Source organism: Bos taurus, chromosome 28, assembly GCF_002263795.3.
Source record: "Bos taurus isolate L1 Dominette 01449 registration number 42190680 breed Hereford chromosome 28, ARS-UCD2.0, whole genome shotgun sequence".
Taxonomy (NCBI): Eukaryota; Metazoa; Chordata; class Mammalia; order Artiodactyla; family Bovidae; genus Bos; species Bos taurus.
Genome location: NC_037355.1, coordinates 40,444,091 through 40,469,019, shown reverse-complemented (window position 1 = coordinate 40,469,019; position 24,929 = coordinate 40,444,091). Strand labels below are relative to the sequence as shown.

At 47.1% G+C, this 24,929-nt stretch overlaps 1 protein-coding gene across 5 annotated transcripts in view; it reads left to right on the top strand.

Moving 5' to 3' along the window:
• The window catches only part of GRID1 (glutamate ionotropic receptor delta type subunit 1), a 685,448-nt gene that overhangs the window by 620,758 nt on the left and 39,761 nt on the right, over positions 1-24,929 (top strand). For all 5 annotated transcript variants that reach the window (XM_024986927.2, XM_059882689.1, XM_024986926.2 and 2 more), the window contains one exon: positions 18,666-18,861. In XM_024986927.2, coding sequence (XP_024842695.1) covers positions 18,666-18,861 — 196 coding nt within the window. The remainder of the gene's footprint in view (positions 1-18,665; positions 18,862-24,929) is intronic.

Here is a 24,929-nt window from a genome sequence, read left to right as displayed (position 1 = left end):
TCAACCAAATGGAAATGCACTGTCTCCTGAGTGACTCTTGTGATCTGGGCCTAGAGATCTAGGTACAGCCTGATCCTGGAACTCTAGGGTCTGACTCCCAGGAGACACAGGAGGTAGCTGTGAATGTAGATAGCTTCTGAACATGGCAGGAGGGAAACATTTCAGACAGAGCCTTAATTTTGGCAGACATAGAAATCTGGAGGGCTGGCAGGCACAGGGCACCCCAGCTTTGAACAACACAGTCCTTTGAGGGTTCCCATGAAATGCTTTTTCTCTTGACGATGACAGCCAGCATCCTCCTAAAATTCACCGTCAACTCTCCCTGTTCCACTGAGGAAGGAATTGGGTTCCCTTTGGGTTTGTGGCTGGTTTTTGTGCATTTTCTTTTATCCCAAGGCACCGTGGGGACAATATTATGCTGCTAAGAGTCAGGGAAGCCCACAGAGACCTGAGTGAATGACACTGAAGGTGGTTAATTTGCTTTGCTCCATTGAGTAGGTTCTGGCCTCAGCCTTCGTGTGACTTGGAGACCACCTCCCGTGGTCCCTGCTTCTGCGAAGGTGGCTGCCGGCTTCCCACAGGGGCAAAGCTTCTGGCATCCAGTCAAACTGGATTTTAATTGCTAGAAGCCTCTTCTTTGTGGGATCCTCCCCGTGGTAGTCCTGAGTCCCTAGAGACACTGCAAAAAGAGAATCCAGTTTTCAGACAAAATACCCATGTTTCAGAGAAAACAGTCCACGGTGCCTCTACTTTGTCAGAAGAGAGAATCCTAAGTAAGGTGAAGTTTTGACTTCCAGCCCAGGCCACAGGTTCATGAAACCTCAGAGTCGGGGAGACCTAAGATATCATCTTGTCCAGGGTTTTCAATCACAGCTGTTTACAGAGCAAGGCAGAGAGTGTCTGGGCGGGTCTAAGAGCAAGAAGACCACTGGAGCATGTGATGACCCAGAAGTCACGTGTCCAATAAGGACAGGGAGGAGCGGGAAGCGGGGGACATGTGTGTGCCTATGGCTGATTCTTGTTGATGTATGACAGAAAACCACAAAATTCTATAAAACAATCATACTGCAATTAGAAATTTAAAAAGAACATTCAAATTCAACGTGAACATCATGCTAGCTAAACCAGCCACTTCTGGACCTGTCCTGAGGATGACACTTTATAACCATGACACAGCCTAATTTCACTTAGAATAATTGAGTAACTGGGGCTTCCCAGGTGGCTCAGTGGTAAAGAATCCACCCGCCAATACAGCGGATGCAGGTTCGATCCCTGGGTTGGGAAGATTCCCTAGAGAAGGAAATGGCAGCCCACTCCAGTATGCTTGCCTGGAAAATCCCATGGAGAGAGGAACCTATAGTCCAGGAGAGAGGGTCTACAGTCCATGGGGTTGCAAAAGAGCTGGACATGATTTAGACATGTTGGACATTCTGGACATGTTACTAAACAGCAACAATTGGGTAACTGAGGCAAGCATTGCTTTTCTCCCAGGATCAGCACTATCCGCAGGGCTTTGCCTGAATCCGCTCAGTCTTGTGAGTACCTCTATTGTATAGATGAGGAAGCCAGTGCACAGAGAAGTTGAGCATCTTATCCAGGGTCGCAGAGCTAGCAGGGTAGTGTGATACAACCACGGTCTGTCAACCGTACTAAAGCCCTGGACCGCTGCACCGTGATGTCACAGCAGTAAGGGTGCCTCCTCAGAGCAGGGAGCTTCCATGTTCTCTGGGCAAGACCCAGAACCCCGGCCCCAGACTCCCAGGTTATATAATAACACCAAACTGGCCCATGGCGCTTCCCTGATTTGCTCCCATTTCTCAGGAGGCATCAGGCAAGGAGTAGAGGCAGACTGCAGCCAGAACAGACAAATGTACATACTCAGCTCTAGTGCTGATGCCTGTGACCGTGGGTAAGTTGGTGTGAGTCCTTAATCCTTAGGGAAGTTAGTTCACCTTTCAGGGTCCTGAGAGTGAGGACTGAGATGACTTCCACCCAGGACAACCTACCCGTAAACGAGGAGATAGCACCAGGAAAGGTTGCATGTACTTAGATGCCTGCCTAAGTGCCAGCATCCTTCTCTGTCCACCAGGCTGTAGAAACCACAGAATTCCAGAATTTCTCCTTGGTGTTTTATCTAGTGTTCCCCAGCTGGGTGTTTTGCTCCCATTCCATAGTCTCATGTTGGACACTGACAGATTTGTCCTGAGTATCTTGCCCGAACCCTAAGAAGTTAATGGGATGAATGATTATCTTAGAGAACAAGAAGCCGGACCACGGTGGAGTTCTGCCAGCGTTCCAGTACTGCAGCTGTAGGCGCTGTGCCTCTGAACGGGCACAGGTGGCTTCCGATGGTGTCCACCTGGGGAGTGAAGCAGACAGTCTGTCACCAGCCAGAGAGAGTGCCAGGTCGAGGCCATTTGGCTCATGGGTCTTCTGGGTGGTGTGGCCGGCACCTGGCATTGCTAATAGAGCTAGAGCAGCCTTTTGTTCAGGAGAAAACAGCTGTAACTGAATGGTGCCCAGCAGGGACATCATCTCCAGTTGGAGCTGATTTGGGAGGAGCTCTCAGGCATCTCAGAGCTGCAGGCCTGGGGAAGCTCAGCATCAGACAGACCAGCAAGCTCAACCTGGCCCTGGAATGGGGTCAGCCCTAAAAACCTCATCATTTCCTCATCTAGGAAGGGGTCAAATAACTTATCACAATGGGTGATTCCAAAGATGAAATGAGTCAGCTCTCACACAGCACTTGGCACAATGTGGAGCCTCATTCATCCCTGAACCAAGCAAGCCTCATCAATATCAGAACATGCAATTCCTTTGTCCTCCCAGCTCCCTTCCTCAACCTTTTCATCAGAGTTCATAGCCTTGTTAAAGTGATTATTCTACAAACTGATGCAGAATGACTAGCATCTTGTAGCTTCGAGTTTAATTACAGCTGGGTTTGTGTTCAATAGCAGACTCACATATGCTAGCGTTTCCTCTCTGGTTTTTCTTGCATGAGGCGTGCTGACCACCCAGGCCTGTAAGCATGCTCGAGTGGGCAAGATGTCTCCTGTGCTGTGATCCCTGCAAGAGCTGCTCTGGTTAGTTTCCTCGTCATACAGATCTTCCTCCTGTGAGGTTGCCATTCCACTGCTGTTTTAACATTTGTCATAGCAAGTGGCATCTCTGAATCGGAGTGCCCCAGCCCTCCAGCCATACCTTCTCCCCCTTTCCCGTCTTCTTTCTGTCTTGGGGGGTCTTCCTTGTACATGCATGCACGCACGTTTGCCGTCGTTGTTTAGTCTTTAGGTCACATTTGACTTTTGAGACTCCAGGGACTGTAACCCATCAGGCTCCTCTGTCATTTTCCAGGCAAGAATACTGGAGTGGGTTGCTATTTCCTTCTCCAGGGGATATTCCCAACCCAGGGATTGAACCCGCATCTCCTGCACTGGCAGACAGATTCTTTACCACTAAGCCATCAGGGAAGCCTCGTGCGTGCACATTCCCAGGCCCTGAACACATATGCATAGACGTGTGCACACTTGCGTGCAAGCACGTGGCCTCACTGCAGCCCCTCAGCCCTGCCTTCTAAACACGTGTGCCAGCTTTCTTCGGTATCCTCCACCCTGCCCACATACAGACATGCCCAACTGCTCATCTCACACGTGCTCGGACCCTATAATTGTCCAGAGAACACTGTCATTTGTGCACTTGCATTCCATTATATTCAGTTCAGTTCAGTTGCTCAATCCTGTCTGACTCTTTGCGACCCCATAGACCACAGCACACCAGGCCTCCCTGCTGCTGCTGCTAAGTCACTTCAGTCGTGGCTGACTCTGTGTGACCCCATAGATGGCAGCCCACCAGGCTCCTCTGTCCCTGGGATTCTCCAGGCAAGAACACTGGAGTGGGTTGCCATTTCCTTCTCCAATGCATGAAAGTGAAAAGTGAAAGTGAAGTCGCTCAGTCGTGTCTGACTCTTAGTGACCCCAGGGACTGCAGCCTACCAGGCTCCTCCGCCCATGGGATTTTCCAGGCAAGAGTACTGGAGTCGGGTGCCATTGCCTTCTCCGTATCCATCACCAACTCCCAGAGTTTGCCCAAACTCGTGTCCATTGAGTCAGTTATGCCATCCAACCATCTCATCCTCTGTCGTCCCCTTCTCTTCCTGCCTTCAATCTTTCCCAGCATCAGGGTATTTTCAAATAAGTCACCTCTTCACATCAAGTGGCCAAAGTATTGGAGTTTCAGCTTTAATATCAGTCCTTCCAATGAACACTCAGGACTGATCTACTTTAGAATGGACTGGTTAGATCTCCTTGCTGTCCAGGGGACTCTCAAAAGTCTTCTCCAACACCACAGTTCAAAAGCATCAATTCTTCAGTGCTCAGCTTTCTTTATAGTCCAACTCTCACATCCATACATGACTACGGAAAAACCATAGCCTTGACTAGATGGACCTTTGTTGGCAGAGTAATGTCTCTGCTTTTTAATATGCTGTCTAGGTTGGTCACAACTTTCCTTCCAAGGAGTAAGCCTCTTTTAATTTCATGACTGTAGTCACCATCTGCAGTGATTTTGGAGCCCCAAAAAACAAAGTCTGCCACTGTTTCCCCATCTATCTGCCATGAAGTGATGGGACCGGATGCTATGATCTTAGTTTTCTGAATGTTGAGCTTTAAGCCAACTTTTTCACTCTCCTCTTTCACTTTCATCAAGAGGCTTTTTAGTTCTTCACTTTCTGCCATAAGGGTGGTGTCATCTGCATATCTGAGGTGATTGATATTTCTCCCAGCAATCTTGATTACAGCTTGTCCTTCATCCAGCCCAGCGTTTCTCATGATGTACTCTGCATGTAAGTTAAATAAGCAGGGTGACAATATACAGCCTTGATGTACTCCTTTTCCTATTTGGAACCAGTCTGTTGTTCCATGTCCAGTTCTAACTGTTGCTTCCTGACCTGCATATAGGTTTCTCAAGAGGCAGGTCAGGTGGTCTGGTATTCCCATCTCTTGAAGAATTTCCCACAGTTTATTGTGATCCACACAGTCAAAGGCTTTGGCATAGTCCATTATATTAGCTTATAAGTATTTTATGAGTAATTATTTACTCAATCCTATCCTTAGTGCTTCCTAATTACTTATCATTTCTGCTCCCTTATAGTAAACCGTTAGTAGTTCCCAGAAGGTTGTCTCTCAAGACATCCATGGTTTGAAAATATGATCACCTTTTCACCTTTTAGTCCCTTTCTGTGTTAATTTCCGCTTTTTAAGTGTCAACCCCCACCTTTCCTCCTAACCGTGTGTCCTTATCTCCACCCTCAATCTCTCTTCTGCCAAGCTGGGATAGCTTCAGCGTCACAGTCATCCCTGTTCTAATGCCTCTGAGCTTATTTCCAGCAATATATCCTGCATGATATTTTTGATCACCTGCTTACTTGCTAATTCTCCCCACTTAGCTATGGGCTTCCTAACATTGCTATAGGATGGCATTCAAATGTTTGGGTTTGGGATCAAGCCAGTCCTGAGTGGGGAGATGCCTCTTCTCCTTGCCGCTTCTGTTACTTAATCTCCTTGAGCCTTGATTTCTTCATCTGTAAAATGGAGGGATAATAATAACTTTATGAAATTGTGGTCAAGGTGAAATGAAGCAGTGCCAATGAAGTCTCAGTTCAGTGTCTGATCAGATCAGACCAGATCAGTCGCTCAGTCGTGTCCGACTCTTTGCGACCCCATGAATCGCAGCACGCCAGGCCTCCCTGTCCATCACCAATTCCCGGATTTCACCCATACTCACATCCATCGAGTCAGTGATGCCATCCAGCCATCTCATCCTCTGTTGTCCCCTTCTCCTCCTGCCCCCAATCCCTCCCAGCATCAGAGTCTTTTCCAATGAATCAACTCTTTGCATGAGGTGGCCAAAGTACTGGAGTTTCAGCTTTAGCATCATTCCTTCCAAAAAAATCCCAGGGCTGATCTCCTTCAGAATGGACTGGTTGGATCTCCTTGCAGTCCAAGGGACTCTCAAGAGTCTTCTCCAACACCACAGTTCAAAAGCATCAATTCTTCGGCACTCAGCCTTCTTCACAGTCCAACTCTCACATCCATACATGACCACTGGAAAAACCATAGCCTTGACTAGACGAACCTTTGTTGGCAAAGTAATGTCTCTGCTTTTGAATATGCTATCTAGGTTGGTCATAACTTTCCTTCCAAGGGGTAAGCGTCTTTTAATTTCTTGGCTGCAGTCACCATCTGTAGTGATTTTGGAGCCCAGAAAAATAAAATCTGATACTGTTTCCACTGTTTCCCCATCTGTTTCCCATGAAGTAATGGGACCAGGTGCCATGATCTTCGTTTTCTGAATGTTGAGCTTTAAGCCAACTTTTTCACTCTCCACTTTCACTTTCATCAAGAGGCTTTTGAGTTCCTCTTCACTTTCTGCCATAAGGGTGGTGTAATCTGCATACCTGAGGTTATTAATATTTCTCCCGGCAATCTTGATTCCAGCTTGTGTTTCTTCCAGTCCAGCGTTTCTCATGAGGTACTCTGCATATAAGTTAAATAAACAGGGTGACAATATACAGCCTTGATGAACTCCTTTTCCTATTTGGAACCAGTCTGTTGTTCCATGTCCAGTTCTAACTGTTGCTTCCTGACCTGCATACAAATTTCTCAAGAGGCAGATCAGGTGGTCTGGTATTCCCATGTCTTTCAGAATTTTCCATAGTTTATTGTGATCCACACAGTCAAAGGCTTTGGCATAGTCAATAAAGCAGAAATAGATGTTTTTCTGGAACTCTGTTGCTTTTTCCATGATCCAGCGGATGTTGGCAATTTGATCTCTGGTTCCTCTGCCTTTTCTAAAACCAGCTTGAACATCAGGAAGTTCACGGTTCACATATTGCTGAAGCCTGGCTTGGAGAATTTTGAGCACTACTTTACTAGCATGTGAGATGAGTGCAATTGTGCGGTAGTTTGAGCATTCTTTGGCATTGCCTTTCTTTGGGATTGGAATGAAACTGACCTTTTCCAGTCCTGTGGCCACTGCTGAGTTTTCCAAATTTGCTGGCATATTGAGTGCAGCACTTTCACAGCATCATCTTTCAGGATTTGGAAGAGCTCAACTGGAATTCCATCACCTCCACTAGCTTTGTTTGTAGTGATGCTTTCTAAGACCTTCTTGACTTCCCATTCCAGGATGTCTGGCTCTAGGTGAGTGATCACACCATCGTGATTATCTGGGTCATGAAGATCTTTTTTGTACAGTTCTTCTGTGTATTCTTGCCATTTCTTCTTAATAGCTTCTGCTTCTGTTAGGTCGATACCATTTCTGTCCTTTATCAAGCCCAACTTTGCATGAAATGTTCCTTTGGTATCTCTGATTTTCTTGAAGAGATCCTTAGTCTTTCCCATTCTGTTGTTTTCCTCTATTTCTTTGCATTGATCGCTGAAGAAGGCTTTCCTATCTCTTCTTGCTATTCTTTGGAACTCTGCATTCAGATGTTTATATCTTTCCTTTTCTCCTTTGCTTTTCGCTTCTCTTCTTTTCACAGCTATTTGTAAGGCCTCCTCAGACAGCCATTTTGCTTTTTTGCATTTCTTTTCCATGGGGATGGTCTTGATCCCTGTCTCCTGTACAATGTCACAAAGTTAGCATTATTATAGCTTTCTTCTAGCATATCAAGTGACTGCCTGCCAGGGAAGCTGACATAATAGAGGGGCTCAGTCAGACATTTGGAAAGAAGAAGAGGGAGGCGAGGAGGGTGAAAATGAAAAGCAACAGGGAGAGAGGAGACTCAGGCTGTTTCTCTGGAGCGCAGGGGACACAGGCTTGCCGAGAGGTGGTGAAGGCACCTTCACACCCTCCTGCAGGGCTGCTGCTCTGATTTGCATTTCAGTCACATTTATGACAGCCTCATAATGGATTAAGAGCCCTAGCACTGATATATTAAAGCTTAATGGTGCATCTTACTTTTGTATTGATTTGTGGCAGCAAACATTTGCTGGTGTGGGGAGCTGGGAGCCAGCCATGTTCTTGGCATGGTGGAATTGCTGCCTGGTGGGGATCCCGCCGAGCGGGAGGGATGTGGGAGCTGGGGATGAAGACAGCATCTGCTGGCGATGCAGACCCCGGAGGAGACTCTCAGCCAATGCTGATTTCCATCCGATCCACAAGAAAACTTGATCTTGAAGCTTCAAGACCCCGAGAAGGAAGCCTGTGGACAGCCTGGGCTGATCCCTGGGCTTCTTGGTGATTTGTTCCTGGTTTGGCTCTAACTCTGTAGCTCTGTGCTGTGCCCCCCAGCCTAGGGCTTCAGTTCTTCTCTTCGGTCCTCCCAGGCGATTGCTGTGCTCACTTCTCTGCAGGTGAATGGCCCATGCTTATCCTCAAAAGATAACCCAAGACCTTTCCAACAGAATATCCAACCTAGGTGATTGGAAAGTGAGAAGAAGGCGAATTCATTAATGGATTATTCATGCACATAATAGCCCATGTTTATTGGAGCATCTACTGTATGCCAGGCACTATTGTAGATAGAGGCAGGGAAAACTACCACAATTTGGCTAGAACTTCCCTGGTTTTAGTACTGAAAGTCCTATATCCCAGGAAACCTCTCTGTTCTGTACAAACTAGGAAGATTGGCCGTGCAGGTGTAGGCACTGTTGATACCGAAATAAACTGGACAGTTCCATTCTAGGGGGAGAACGGCCATGAAAGAGCCTGCTGTGTATTTCTTTGTTTTTATCATATAATTAAAGAGGGTGATATTTGGAGAAGGTGGCTACAGGGGATGAACTGGTTGGATGGCATCATTGACTCAATGAGTGTGAGTTTGAGCAAACTCCAGGAGATAGTGAAGCACAGGGAAGCCTGGTGTGCTGCAGTCCATGGGGTCACAAAGAGTCAGACACAATTGAGTGACTGAGCAACAGTTGTACAGAGCGTTGTCAGCAGAGGTCTCATGAAGAAGCTGACGTCTGATGTTCCCAGAGCACTGAGGGAAAGAGCTGATTAGAGATGTGAAGGAAGAGTGTATCACACAGCGCGAACCCCCAAGGCAGGAAGGCAGGGCAGCCCATGTGGTGACAGCAGAGCTCTTGGGTCCAGATCAAGTGTGACCTTTCAGGGTATCTGAGGATTTGGGGTGTTTCTTGTAGATGTGGGAAGCACATATGAGGCATATATCCTTCTTTCAAAAACTCTTGTCTGGCCACCCCGGTCTGATTTGGCAGCCAAGGGAACCTGGGCTTGGGAGAATCCAAACAGAAGGTGTGCAAATAAGGGAAACTCCAACCCACTTTGGTTCTGATGGGCCCTGGATGCCCAGGATGGCTCAGACCCCATGGGGTTAATCCTGGCATGTTGGTCTTACTCTGGGGATGGAAGATTCAACTCCCAGAGCCCCTCGGAGCCTGCTCCCTAAAGACTGCAGGGCCTGTGTTCAAGGGCAGGAGAGAGGCCCCTCTCTTCCAAGTGGATCTTGGCTGCAGGGGCAGTTGGCAGAGTGAGTGGAGGGCACAGGAGAGCACACAGCTAGATTTCCAAGCCTCAGAACTGACACTTGGCAGCAGGAGGATCCGTTAAATTATTCAGATCACACATGTTTATTATGTTTTTGCATCATAAAAAAATACAAACTTTACAGAAACACATTTGTAAAAAGCGGAAATCTCCCTACAGTTCAGTGCCTATTCCTCCTATTTTCGTCCTGATGTTTACTTCCATTTTTAATGGTTACTTTTGACAAGACTGGAAAAATACTGTATGCAAAAGCATCAAGTGTTTTTTTTTTTTTTCTTAGTATGTTTTAGGCATTTTTGAATTTCAATTGTAATCAAAGAAATGGGATTAGAGAGCAGAGCATGTGGAGGAAGACTGCAGGAGGGAGTGAGCGCACGTCAGCTGAGTGCCCAGTCTGCTCATGCCCACCTCCCCTTCCCAGACCCTCTCCCGGCCCCCTGCGTCCTGCAGGATGCCTTTCCTGCCACACAGCTCCTGTCCTGGTGGGTCACTGCGTGTCCTCATTGGTGTTAAACTGACGGTTTCCTGAACTGGGGCACCGATCTGCAGCCACTCAGACCATAGCCTTTCACCAAGGAGCCCCATGCAATAGCCAGCATTGCCTGCTCCAGCCTCTCAGAGGGGCCCAGAGGATCCCTGGTCTCCAGGGAAGAGATGCTGATAAGCTTAGAGCTTGCCGGTCTCTGCTTTTCAGAAGGCACAGCTTCTCCACGGTCTCAGCCCTGCCCTCAGTGGTCTCTCCTCACAGCTCCTCCCAGACCAGCCCAAGAAAAGGTAACAAAGGAACACGCGCCCTCGATGTCAGCTCCGATGGCTAAAACAGCACCCGCCTGCTGCATATAATCACTTCCTCCATCGTTTTCTGTGATCCTTACTCTGCTTTATGACTCTTCATAGCACTTTTCATCACCGGAAACATGACAATGGGGGTCGGCTGATTACGCCCCCATGGGCCACGTCTGGCTGGCAGCCTATTTTCCTGCAGCCTGCAGGCTAAGATTGTTTTCCTTTTTCGGAAACATTTTTTTATAGTGTTCCAAAAAAAAAAAAAACCCCCACAAAACCAAGGGATATGCAGCAGAGTGGTGTGTGGCCCTTATTGCCTGCGAACATGCACTGAGTCCCTTCGCAGACAGCTTGCTGACCCCAGCATTTCATAATGGTTGGTGTTGTGTTTGCTGTTCATATGTGTGCTGCTCTCTCCCCCTGCCTCCTCCATGCAGACTTCGTGAGAGTGGGAACTCTGTGCCGCTCATAGCTTTAGACCTGCAACAGTGCTTGAGAGAGGCATATGCTCAGGAAATAGGTTATTTTTTCCCCCATTATATGAAAGAAAGACTAAAGACCTTGAGATGCCTTTCAGAGCCCAAGGTCGAGAAGCATCTTGGAGTGTCTTCACTTTACCTGAACTCCTGTTCACCTTGAAGTACCCAGGTTTGGGGTGGAGAGAATGGGAAATGTGGTAGAGCCTCAGTGGGCATCTCTGCATAGGAGAAGGATCAGAGACTCCCAAAGCATGGCGGTGCCCTGGCGAAGAAACTCAGGAAGGGCAGAGAAGTGGGCAGCACTCCTGCTCAAGGTCCTGGAGGCTGGGTATGGAAGCCTGACCATGCACTCCCACCTGATTGGTGCAGCGTCCTCTTTTGTAGAGTCAGAAATGAGAGCGAAAAAGCAGGGCTGCTGAAATGATGGTAGAGGCATCTGTGGGCTGTAGTTACGACAGCTTCAGATGACAAGAATGAGCCTCCCCACCCTCCTGTGACTTTGGGGTCACTCCATTACTTCCTTTTCTTTCTTTCTTTCTGTCTCTCTTTTTCTTCTTGGCTGAATTGTGGCATACGGGATCTTAGTTCCCTACCAGGGATGGAACCTGTGCCTGCTGCAGTCTGGACTGCCAGGGAAGTCCCCTTCCTCTTCTCCTTAAGGAGATTTATCAGGCCTGTGATGATGGCAACCTCATAGTTGTTGAAATCAGTTCTACACACACTGTATATTGATTCTCTTTTTGTTGCAAGTGTATTTATCTCCATTGCCAATGTAAATATTTCTGTAACATGCAAAGTTGTATTTATGCATTCTGTATTATTGATTTTTCTCATGCTGCAAACACATTTGTCTCTTTGTTAATGAACATGTATCTGGGAAATAGTAAGATTGATTTATGAGAAGGGTGAGGGGCGGGAGGGAGGTGGTGCTGGGCTGGGTAGACTGTCCTTGGCCATGGCTGAAGGAGACGATGTGGGACTTTCAGGAGGCGCTGTTCAATTGGAGGAAACTGCTCTCAGAGGCAAGGGAGTGGACAGAGTGCTTCTGTAAGACAGTCTGATGTGCTCAGTCAGCTGTGATCGCAGCTAAAGACCCCCACACTGGCAGTCCAGGACACAGCAACAGCTCTATTGGTCCCACCCACCAGTTTCAATAAGGTTTTGTTGTTGTGCAATTGCTAGGTTGTCTTGATTCTTTGCAACCCCATGGGCTATGTAGCCTGCCAGGCTCCTCTGCCCATGGGATTTCCCAGGCAAGAATACTGGAGTGGGTTGCCATTTCCTTCTCCGGGGGATCTTCAATAGGGTAAAAGATATTGGCTCAATGGAAAGCCTGGAAGACAGGCTAAGCTCTGCCAAGGGAAGATTATAACCCTCATCATGAATAAAATGGAGAAGGCAATGGCACCCCACTCCAGTACTCTTGCCTGGAAAATCCCATGGATGGAGGAGCCTGGTAGGCTGCAGTCCATGGGGTCGCCAAGAGTCAGACACGACTGAGTGACTTCACTTTCTCTTTTCACTTTCACGCGTTGGAGAAGGAAATGGCAACCCACTCCAGTGTTCTTGCCTGGAGAATCCCAGGGACGGGGGAGCCTGGTGGGCTGCTGTCTATGGGGTCACACAGAGTCGGACACGACTGAAGTGACTTAGCAGCAGCAGCAGCATGAATAAAAAGGTGAAGTAAGGAGACAAATAGCCAAGCACAGAGCTGGGGCTTGGCTGCTTAAATGTGCATGCCTCCACGGGACACTTAGTCAGTCAGTGCGTGCCCAGGCAGACTTACTCTTCTAGAAATCCTTCCTTTAGCTCTGGCCAATGAGCTAGGTGCTGCCCCCCCTTGCTTCCAAGACCCCTCATGCAGCAGCTTTCTCCTAGTACTTCTCACATTGTTTAGTTACTGTTGGTTTACTTCTCTAACCACTCATCCCCATCACTATGAACCCCTCGAAATGCCCACATACCTCCCTTGCCTCTGTGCTTTACCAAATGCCCACTAACTAACTCGTTAACTGTGGATTGGGCATGTAGTTGAATGACTTCAGCCAGTTGCCTCATTCATGATTTGGGTTTAGAGAGACACCACCTGTGAGAGGAAGATCTCCTTCATCTCTCTGTGGTGGGGGTGCTTGGACACTTTCTAGCAGTTGTGGCTGAAGAGACTAATTTGGGAAGCATGCTAGATTAAGTGTGTTGCTCCTGGAGCCTTCTCCGGGTTAAGCCTCCCTTGCTAGTTTGGATGGGAGTCCTATTGGATGTGAACATCTGTCTTCTGCTGACTGTTGACTTGGACCCAGCTGGCTGGCTCTTCTTTGTTCTTTCCTTCCATGTCCCTTCCAAAGCTGTGCCCTAGGACAAGAGGGTGAGTGCCCCTGGGTGTTGTCATTTTGGGTCCATGATTAGTTGGGCCCTCTTGCAAGCCTCCAAAGAGCCTTGCTGCTGCTGCTGCTAAGTCATTTCAGTTGTGTCTGACTCTGTGTGACCCCATATTTGGCAGCCCACCAGGCTCCCCCGTCCCTGGGATTCTCCAGGCAAGAACACTGGAGTAGGCTGCCATTTCCTTCTCCAATGCATGAAAGTGAAAAGTGAAAGTGAAGTCGCTCAGTCATGTCTGACTCTTGGCGACCCCATGGACTGTAGCCTACCAGGCTCCTCCATCCATGGGATTTTCCAGGCAAGAATACTGGAGTGGGGTGCCATTGCCTTCTCCAGCAAAGAGCCTTAGATAGGTTTATTCACTCTGAAATATGATGGTAGTACCTCCCATGTGTTAGTGAGCTTGGAAATTTTCCTTGGAAGAGGGAATGTTCATTAAAGATGCATAAAGCTGGGCAATGGATCCCTGTACACAGACTAATGACTATGAGTGGCGAGGGATGGAAGCCATGGGTCTGGTTCAGCAAAGATGGCAGTGGTATTTTGGGGATGACAACGATGACCTCTACAGGGACAGAAATGGACAAGAAGTCCTTAGTACTGGGGCTGCCTGCTTGTATTCCAGAACGGCTCCCTGAGCCTCTGACCAGGGGCACCGTCATGAATAAATACCAAGAGGAGAGAGGAAATCTCCATTTCAAATGTGGGGATGAAGCAGTACTTCTGAACTCCTTGGCAGTTACACACCCATTCTAGGCTCATGGAAACTGCAGTGATTTAGAGCAGTTCCAGTATTTAGAATCAACTGTGTAATTCATCCTGATGTTCCCCATTCATCAAAGACTTGTGTTTGTTTGTATTACCATGAGAAAAATAAAAAATGCAGGAAAAAAAAGATCCCCCTTCCTTTCATTACAGGCAAATTACGACAGAGTTGCAACCCTTGGGGCCCTTCAAGCAAAGGAACATCTTGCTTCAATTAGATATAAATAATGAACAATAATTAGAAAGATTTCTTCCTCGAATTTGTTATTTTATGTTTTCTTTCATCTGTAATGTATTGAAACGAATACAGAAGTCTGTTTGTGGGCCATGCAGCAGGGCCTGAAGGAATTCCATGGAGGGTTTCTCCAGAACGGGAGAAAGCTAGCTGCATTGCTGGCTCCTCTGTGTGCAGGCTGCACAGGCTGGCTGCAGCCCTGGGTCTGGTGCTGAGGATGCAGATACGGAGCTGCTTGGGCTCCGTCTACTGAGGACCCCTAATGGCTCAGCAGGTAAAGAATCCGCCTGCAATGCAGGAGACACAGGTTCGACCCCTGGGTCAGGAAGAACCTCCGGAGGAGGAAATGGCAACCCACTTCAGTATTCTTAAAATCCCACAGACAGAGGAGCCTGGTGGGCTACAGTTCAGAGGGTTGCAAAGTGTCAGACGTGACTGAGAGACAGAACACACACACACTGAGGACCCCGACCTATAATAATAGCACAGAACACCTGCTCCTGGTGACGGCCACTGAGTTTGCATCAGTCCCTGCTCTAAGGACTGAACACACGTCACCTCATTTCATCTTCACAGCAACCTCTGCTATGGGCTCTACTTCTAATCCTGTGTTTGTGTGTGTTGTGTTTTGTTTTTTATTTAAGGACTTGGAAACTGAGGCTCAGAGAGGCCAGCTAACTAACAGAGGGCCCTCAGTGTTAGTTCTGATGGGACTGAGAGGCAAGGCAAGTAACTGGACTCAGAGCCCGTGCATTACGCACTCTGCTGTGATTTTCCTGTAGTCATGGTGAGCTCTTACTGCCATAGAAACCACACAGGGTATAGAGGTGGCCAGGGAGCTGAGGGATGCTGATGTTTTCCCATAGGGAAAGGCGGCTGCTGGAACCTCAAGGGGTTTGCAGAAGTGTATCAGGTGGATGAGCAAGATAAAGGGATTCCAGACAGAGGGAGCTCTGTGGTCTGGTGCCACAAATGGTGATCCTGTGCAATCTCTCATTTTAACCTTAGCTCTGGGGTCATGTGGACGCAGATGCAATAACCAAAGATGAGCTCAGAAGAAGGAGGGTTGTGTGGATCAGGTTGAAATGATTGGGTCTTTTCGTGGAAACAGCCACTCAGTGAGTGGTGGGGATGATGATTCTGGTTGATGAAAAGGAGAGACAGATAAATAAGCAAAGAGGGATCCAGTTGGAGCCTGAAGAGAGAGACCGGCTCATCAGTGAGCCTTATGATTTTTGCAATTCTATCCTATCAGCACGTTGAATCAGGTACTGCTGATCTTGTGTCAAATGAAAACTTTCAGCCCAGTTGGCCCTCCCTGGTCTGACTCGTGCTCCCTACTCCAAAGAAGGCGCAGCTCAGCCTTCTGCTCCTTGGAGCCGATGGGCATTCCTGACCCACCTGCTCCCTGCACCGTGCACCTGGCCTGAGCGGCTTGCTTCTCCTCCATGGACAACAGACGGAGGCTCTCAGAGGTGCTTTGCTTTATCTTCACCACCATTTGAATAACCATCAACACTCCAGAGTCAAGAAAGCTCATATACAAACCCAAATTCCTTTCTTTATTCAAAAACATATTAGGGGGAGATGCTTCAGTTCAGTTCAGTTAAGTTGCTCAGTCGTGTCCAACTCTTTGCGACCCCATGGACTGCAGCACACCAGGCTTCCCTGTCCATCACCAACGCTCACACTTTACTCAAACTCATGTCCATTGAGTCAGAGATGCCATCGAACCACCTCATCCTCTGTCGTCCCCTTCTCCTCCCGCCTTCAATCTTTCCTAGCATCAGGGTCTTTCCAGTGAGTCAGTTCCAAGTAGCCAAAGTATTGGAGTTTCAGCTTTAGCATCAGTCATTCCAATGAATATTCAGGACTGATTTCCTTTAGGATTGGCTAGTTGGATATCCTTAGAGTCCAAGGGACTCTCAAGAGTCTTCTCCAACACCACAGTTCAAAACCATCAATTCTTTGGCGCTCAGCTTTCTTTACAGTCCAACTCACACATCCATACATGACTACTGGAAAATCCATAGCTTTGACTAGATGGACCTTTGTTGGCAAAGTAATGTCTCTGCTTTTTAATATGCTGTCTAGGTTGATCATAACTTTTCTTCCAAGGAGTAAACGTCTTTTAATTTCATGGCTGCAGTCAACATCTGCAGTGATTTTGGAGCCCAGAAAATAAAGTCGGTCACTGTTTCCACTGTTTCTCTATCTATTTGCCATGAAATGATGGGACCAGATACCATGATCTTAGTTTTCTGAATGTGGAGCTTTAAGCCAACTTTTTCACTCTCCTCTTTCACTTTCATCAAGAGGCTCTTTAGTTCCTCTTCACTTTCTGCCATAAGGGTGGTGTCATCTGCATATCTGAGGTCATTGATATTTCTCCCAGCAATCTTGATTCCAGCTTGTGCTTCATCCAGGCCAGCGTTTCTCATGATGTACTCTGCATGTAAGTTAAATAAGCAGGGTGACAATATATAGCCTTGACATACTCCTTTCCCAAAATTGAACCAGTCTGTTGGTCCATGTCCAGTTCTAACTGTTGCTTCTTGATCTGCATTACAGATTTCTCAGGAGGCAGGTCAGGTGGTCTGGTATTCCCATCTCTTTAAGAATTTTCCACAGTTTGTTGTGATCCACACAGTTAAAGGCTCTGGCATAGTCAATAAATCAGATGTAGGCATTTTTCTGGGACTCTCTTGCTTTCTTGATGATCCAGCAGATGTTGGCAATTTGATCTCTGTTTCTTCTGCCTTTTCTAAATCCAGCTTGAACATCTGGAAGTTCACAGTTGACATACTGTTGAAGTCCTTGCTTGGAGAATTTTGAGCATTACTTTGCTACCGTGTGAGATGAGTGCAATTGTGTGGTAGTTTGAATATTCTTTGGCATTGCCTTTCTTTGGGATTGGAATGAAAACTGACCATTTCTAGTTCTGTGGCCACTGCTGAGTTTTTCACATTTGCTGGCATATTGAGTGCAGCACTTTCACAGCATCATCTTTTAGGATTTGAAATAGCTCAACTGGAATTCCATCACCTCCACTAGGTTTGTTCATAGTGTGCTTCCTAAGGCCCACTTGACTTCGCATTCCAGGATGTCTGGCCCTAGGTGAGTGATCACACCATTATGGTTATCTGGGTCATGAAGATCTTTTTTGTATAGTTCTTCTGTGTATTCTTGCCACCTCTTCTTAATATCTCTGCTTCTGTTAGGTCCATACCATTTCTGTTCTTTATTGTGCCCATCTTTGCATGAAAAGTTCCCTTTGTATATCTAATTTTCTTGAAGAGATCGCTAGTCTTTCCTTTTCTATTGTTTTTCTCTATTTCTTTGCATTGATCACTGAGGAAGGCTTTCTTATCTCTCTTTGCTATTCTTTGGAACTCTGCATTCAAATGAGTATATCTTTCCTTTCCTCATTTGCCTTTTGCTTCTCTTCTTTTCATATCTCTTACGAAAGCTTATGGTAAGGCCTCCTCAGACAACCATTTTGCCTTTTTGCATTTCTTTTTCTTGAGGATGGTCTTGATCAGTGCCTCATGTACAATGTCACAGACCTCTGTCCATAGTTCTTCAGGCACTCCCTCTGTCAGATCTAATCCCTTGAATCTATTTGTCAGTTCCACTATATAATCATAAGGGATATGATTTAGGTCATACCTGAATGGCTTCCCTGGTGGCTCAGATGCCTGCAGTGCAGGAGACCTGTGTTCGATCCCTGAGTCAGGAAGATCCCCTGGAGAAGGAAATGGCAATCTACTCCAGCATTCTTGCTTGGAAAATCCCATGGTTGGAGGAGCCTGATAGGTTACAGTCCATGAGGTCACAAAGAGTCGGACATGACTAAGGACTTCACTTTTACTTTCTTTGAATAGTCTATTGGTTTTCCCTACTTTTTTCAATTTAAGTCTGAATTTGGCAATGAGGGTAGATGCTTGGAAGGCAACAGTTGGGTGGAATTTCAGAACAGCTGCAAGCTTCGGAGGAGACATGCCTCTTCATGGGCACAATCTCTGAGTGTGTGCCCACCATACACTAGCTCTGAGTGTCAGAGACCAGTCACTGTTTTGGGTCTTGCCATGGCGTTTCTCTTTCCTTTTGTGGGCATTTGAGCTGGAGCCCTTCAGGGTACAGCCTCCTGTGACACCGTCACTCGTCTGTCATGATGGTCTGCCTATGTGTTTCTACAGTTAAACTCTAAGCTCCTCAAGGACAGGATTCATGTCTTATTCATCCTTTTGTCTCTTAGGCTCAGTGGCTCAGCATAGCACCTGGTTTTAGGCATTTCATGGCCTTACTGAATTTATCTACAGTGAAGAAAAGTGACTTGGATAGAATGGGATCCTGGCAAGTCACGTTCCAGGCCGTGGGCCTCATGCCACTGGGGTCTGGGAGTGAGGGATGTGGACAGTGGGCCGCACCTGGCTCCCACCTCAGGCGGGCCTCGTGTGGGTCCCAACAGGGTGCCCTGTATACCCATGTTTCACATCCGTGTTGTGTTTTAGGACGTTCCAGGACCTGTCCAAGCAAGTGGAGATGTCCTACGGCACTGTCCGGGATTCTGCTGTGTACGAGTACTTCCGAGCCAAGGGCACCAACCCTCTGGAGCAAGACAGCACGTTTGCTGAGCTCTGGCGGACCATCAGCAAGAATGGAGGGGCTGACAACTGTGTGTCCAGTCCTTCGGAAGGCATCAGGAAGGTAGGTGGGAGCTGGCCTCCCAGGCATGTGTGTGCTGTGACAGGGGCCGTAAGGACTGTCATCCTTGCGGTAGGAGACACCCTCCTAGAGGCATCTCCTTTGAGTATCCCTGTCACCTGCAGGGTGACCCATCTTCAGCAGCGTCAACAGGCATTTTTCATAGACATATGGGTAAAAAGGCTCACATTCTTCAGGTAGATGCCAATTTTTGGCAGGAGATGCCAAGGGGCTGGCAGAGGGAAACTTAAGGCCCTTCTAAGTTTTCAAAGGATCAGGGAAGGGCAGGGAGGTTAAGCCCAAGACCTGGATCTCCCTCTTCCTGGGCTAATAGGATGGTGGTACAGAGGGGTCTGCCCACCCAAGTAAGAACACTCAGTAAAAGCAGACGCAGAGGACCAGGGGAGAGGGAGAGGAGGTAGGCCAGGGTTCAGGGAAGGGTGGGCACCATGTGGGACCACTGTGAGCAGAGGTGTGCTTGGGAGACAGTTGTCAGGACAGCAAGCCCAGCATGGAGACTGAATGGGGGCGGGGTGGAACTGAGGGAGCACTGCGTGAGAAGAGCCCACGCCAGAGAGGATGGGTGGGAAAGATGAACCTGTTCTGCAGAGATGACTAGACGTTGCTAACTTATTTCAATGAGTTTCCACAGGGACCCAAATTCATCGTGATTGTCCCATTATGCAGATGAGAATCAGACGTGGGTCACACTCCTCATTAGGTTCTCATGCCTGGGGTTCCAGACTGAGGGGTTTGGTGTTTATCCGCCACGTGCTGCAGAACATGGGGTCATGGTGGGATGAAGGCAGGTATCGTAAGGATGTCTCGGGTGGTGGCACCTTCTTCTCAGTGACCCTCGCGTACAGAGGCTACTTACTCTTGGTCATCAGTGAACAACACAAGAAAGATGTGCACAGCGCCCAGCACTCCTGTCTCTCTGGGTAGACCTCTATCCAGCCCATCTTGCTCAGCATCTCTTCCCTTCTGTTCTCTATTCAACCTGCCCCACCACTTCTGCAGAATCTTCACACATTCACACGCATTCACACACACACACGCACATGCATCCAGCCTGCCTCAGTGTGTCTTACATTTCCCTACCCATCGATGCTACCTCTGCAGAACATTCCTACAGGCTCTCACACATAGTCACTCATGCACGTGCTCCCACTACACAAACACACACACACTAATGCTCACACATATGCACATGTGCATGCACGCACCTGTGTTCTACATCCCTGGTCATTTGGCAGAACCTTGGATTTACTGTGGGCTTCCCGGTGGTGCGGTTGTAAAGAATCTGCCTGCAAATGCTGGGGATGCAAAAGGCACAGGTCTGATTCCTGGGTCTGGAAGATCCCCTGGATGAGGACATGGCAACCCCTCCAGTATTCTTGCCTGAGAAATATCATTGACAGAGGAGCCAGGTGGGCTACAGTCCATGGAGTCACAAAGAGTTTGGCATGGCTGAGCAGCACACACATGCCCTGGCCTTACTGCAGAGGGCAGTGGGTATAAGGGGGAGACTCCAGAAAGTTTCAAGGCCACTAGAGTCTACCCACCTTGCTCTTCATGATGAGAAAAGCCCTCAGTAGTTTGCCAACCCCTCTCAAGAATGGGTCCAGGGAGAGAGGCAGAGCCTGAGGCCTGCTTCAGAAGCAGCAGCCTGGCTCCTGGCATGGTGTCTTGATGCAGGGCTCTGCGTGGTCTAGGAGTCCCTGTGGTCTGCATGCTCACGGGGCAGTCAGCTTGGGGTGGCTTTTCCCCGTCGTTTAGCAAAGTGAAGCAGCAGAGAGTGTCTGGGCTCTGGAGCCTGGCACATGTGGGTGTGAATCCCAGTTCCACAGCTCACCAGTGATGTTTACATGGAGCACCCGGTCTTCTTGTCAAATCTCTGGGTGTTAAGAGAAGCCTGGTCAATTTCCCGTTTGGGGGGTCTCTTTAGACACTTGAAACATTTAGAAGGACATGTTGTGGTAGATTTGAAATGTTTATATTTAAGCAAGGGATATCATAACAAAAATAATAGAATGCAGCATAGATGTGCTAGTCCTCTGCTCACAAGGTTTATTAAAACTTCTTATGTCCTCGTGTGCAAAGAAATACGGTGCTCTCACCTCGAGCTGCTGAGTCTTCTTTCACCCCTGACAGTGGATCTTTGTGGCTGTAGGTGACCTCATTTGCGGATAATGAATACAAAGTTGATTTAAGGCCTTTTATAAATGTAAGACTTGAGCCAAATGGCCTTTGAGTTTCCCTTCTCTGCTTTCTTTGTCTCTCATGGAGAGCCAATACGCCCATCCAAACGGGATGCTTATGAAGATTCATTGCAACAAGGCTACAAAAAGAACTTCTAAAAGAAAAGATGCCGCTTTTGACTTTATCAAACTTCTGTGCGTTACAAGACACTTTATAAAGAAAATAAAAAGGCAAGTCACACACTGGGAGTGAGTATCTACAGTGCATGCAACCAATAAAGGGTTAATATCCTATATGGATATTACATGAAAAACTTTTACAAACGAATAAGGAAAGTTCAAACAATTTAATAGAAAAATGAGCAAAAGACTTGTACAGGACTTTCACAGAAGAGGTACCACATATGGTCAGTAATCATGTGAAGAGATGTTCAGTCATTAGTGTTTCCAGAAAATGAAAATCAAGACCATAAAGATATATCACTTTGTATCAACTAGACTTGCCCCAAAGGAGAGGTGGTGGAGAGGACTGAGTAGCAGGTGGTTAATTGCTGGTGGGAGTGTACTCAGTATTGCCACTTTGAAAACAAATTGTCATTCTCTTAGAAAATGGAGTTTTTCATACCCACTGACCCAGCAATTCCACTCCTATGTATCCATCCCAAACAAACTTCTGTAGCACCTCAGAAAAAAGAAAGGCCATGGTACTCTTGCCTGGAAAATCCCAAGGACGGAGGAGCCTGGTGGGCTGCAGTCCATGAGATCGCTGAGTCGGACACGACTGAGTGACTTCACTTTCACTTTTCACTTTCATGCACTGGAGAAGGAAATGGCAGCCCACTCCAGTGTTCTTGCCTGGAGAATCCCAGGGACGGGGGAGCCTGGTGGGCTGCCGTCTATGGGGTCGCACAGAGTCGAACACGACTGAAGCGACTTAGTAGTAGTAGTAGTAGTATTGCTTATAGAGCCAGGATTCTGGAAGCAGTCCAAATGAGCATTAACAAGTTTTAACATTAGACCTGCAGGGAAATGACTAAAGCACAGCCTCATGTGATCGTGTGGGTGAATCGGAACTGAATAAATATTGGGTAAAAGGAGAGTGAAAGTGACAGCTGCTCAGCTGTGCCTGATGCTGTGCAGCCCCATGGACTACGATTCCCCCGTCCGTGGGGTTATCTGGGCCGCAATACGGAGAGGGCCGCCATTCCTTCCTCCAGGGGAAGGTCTCCCGCACTGCAGGTGGACTCTTTACCAGCTGAGCTACTAGGGAAGCCCCAAAGAAGAATATTAAAAGCAATTTCACATGGGTCAACTGATAGAAAATAACAGTCAACATAGCAACCGCTTCAGTTCAGTTCAGTTCAGTCACTCAGTCGTGTCCAACTCTTTGCAACCCCATAAGCTGCAGCACACCAGGCCTCCCTGTCCATCACCAACTCTCAGAGTCCACCCAAACTCATGTCCATTGAGTCAGTGATGCCATCCAACCATCTCATCCTCTGTCAACCCCTACTCCTCCTGCCCTCAATCTTTCCCAGCATCAGGGTCTTTTCCAATGAGTCAGCTCTTCACATCAGGTGGCCAAAGTACTGGAGTTTCAGCTTCAGCATCATTCCTTCCAATGAACACCCAGGGCTGATCTCCTTCAGAATGGACTGGTTGGATCTTCTTGCAGTCCAAGGGACTCTCAAGAGTCTTCTCCAACACCACAGTTCAAAAGCATCAATTCTTCAGTGCTCAGCCTTCTTTATAGTCCAACTCTCACATCCATACATGACCACTGGAAAAACCATAGCCTTGACTAAACGGACCTTTGTTGGCAAAGTAATGTCTCTCTTTTTAATATGCTGTCTAGGTTGGTCATAACTTTCCTTCCAAAGAGTAAGCATCTTTTAATTTCATGGCTGCAATCACAATCTGCAGTGATTTCGGAGCCCACAAAATAAAGTCAGCCACTGTTTCCACTGTTTCCCCATCTATTTCCCATGAAGTAATGGGACCAGGTGCCATGATCTTAGTTTTCTGAATGTTGAGCTTTAAACCAACTTTTTCACTCTCCTTTTTCACTTTCTTCAAGAGGCTCTTTAGTTCTTCTTCACTTTCTGCCATAAGGGTGGTGTCATCTGCATATCTGAGGTTATTGATATTTTTCCCGGCAATCTTGATTCCAGCTTGTGCTTCCTCCAGCTCAGCATTTCTCATGATGTACTCTGCGTATAAGTTAAATAAGCAAGATGACAATTTACACCCTTGGCGTACTCCTTTTCCTATTTGGAACCAGTCTATTGTTCCATGTCCAGTTCTAACTGTTGCTTCCTGACCTGCATACAGGTTTCTCAAGAGGCAGGTCAGGTGGTCTGGTATTTCCATCTCTTTCAGAATTTTCCACAGTTTATTGTGATCCACACAGTCAAAGGCTTTGGCATAGTCAATAAAGCAGAAATAGATGTTTTCCTGGAACTCTCTTGCTTTTTCGATGATCCAGCGGATGTTGGCAATTTGATCTCTGGTTCCTCTGCCTTTTCTAAAACCAGCTTGAACATCAGGAAGTTCACGGTTCACATATTCCTGAAGCCTGGCTTGGAGAATTTTGAGCACTACTTTACTAGTGTGTGAGATGAGTGCAATTGTGCGGTAGTTTGAGCATTCTTTGGCATAGTGTATAAAACACTGGCATACATACATCTAAGTAAGGTAAAATATAAGACTCAGGGTAGTGGTTACTACACATGGGAGAGGCAGAACAAGATGAAGGAGAGAAGTATATTATTGGATTGAAGTCAGGGTCAGTGTTAGCTTTACAGTTCACAGGTTTTTTTTGTTTTCATCTCTTATTTCTCATTATGAACCAAAGTTTGTGATTATTCTTATTCTTTGCACCTACCTATTTTTTTTAGATAAATAATTCCAGGCTAGCCAGGCAGAGTTTGGCTCCCAGAGCACGCCAGCTCCCTTCTCTCCTTGCAGGCACCCAGGTACATGACTTCTCTCACTCCTGGAGTACATCAAGAAGGCAGACACCACCAATAAAGCCCTCTGGAGCACAATAAATCTGGAAATGGGTCCTCAGAGAAGCATCTTCCCATCATCCTATTTACATCATCCTCTGATGATATTTAGAGTCTTACTCATGAATAAAAAAAATATTAAAGAATAATTGGTGGAAGATGCAAATAAGAAAAGTGAAAGTGAAGTCGCTCAGTTGTGTCCGACTCTTTGTGACCCCATGGACTGCAGCCCACCAGGCTCCTCCGTCCATGGGATTTTCCAAGCAAGAGTACTGGAGTGGGGTGCCATTGCCTTCTGCATTCTTTATAAATGCCTAAAGCTTCATGGTACAGAATCTAATCTTTTTCCAATACAGAGTTGCTTTTATGATACCTTCCTTTTATAAACCCCAAGCAGCCTTGGAGGTCACAAATCTCCTTCTTGCATTTGGATCTTTAAGGAAAACAAACAAACAAACAAACAATCTGTCAGCACTAGGCAAATGTTAAGGGTTTTATAACTGGTGTCATATAAGTGAGTTTATGGTACTGTCAGAAAGTAGAGTGCACTGCGTTTTTTTACAGCAAGGAATGCTCAGATTCATTCCCAAACCCGCCTTCTATAAGTGCCTGTTTGGGTGGCTACTGTGCCTACATGCTTATCTGAAGCTCTTTCTGTCTCCTGCCCTTATGGAACTGCCCTCACCCCCCAGACTATGGCTTCAAATGCCTTGTGAATCCCTGGCAGACTTGACTAGGTAGGGTTATGCCCTGAGTGAGGGTCGTATCTTGAATCTAGAAACTGTAAGGAAAAATCCAGCATCCTGGGAAATATGAGCATGGTCTTGGTATTTAGGGAGGCGGGACTTCTCCAAATCCCAGA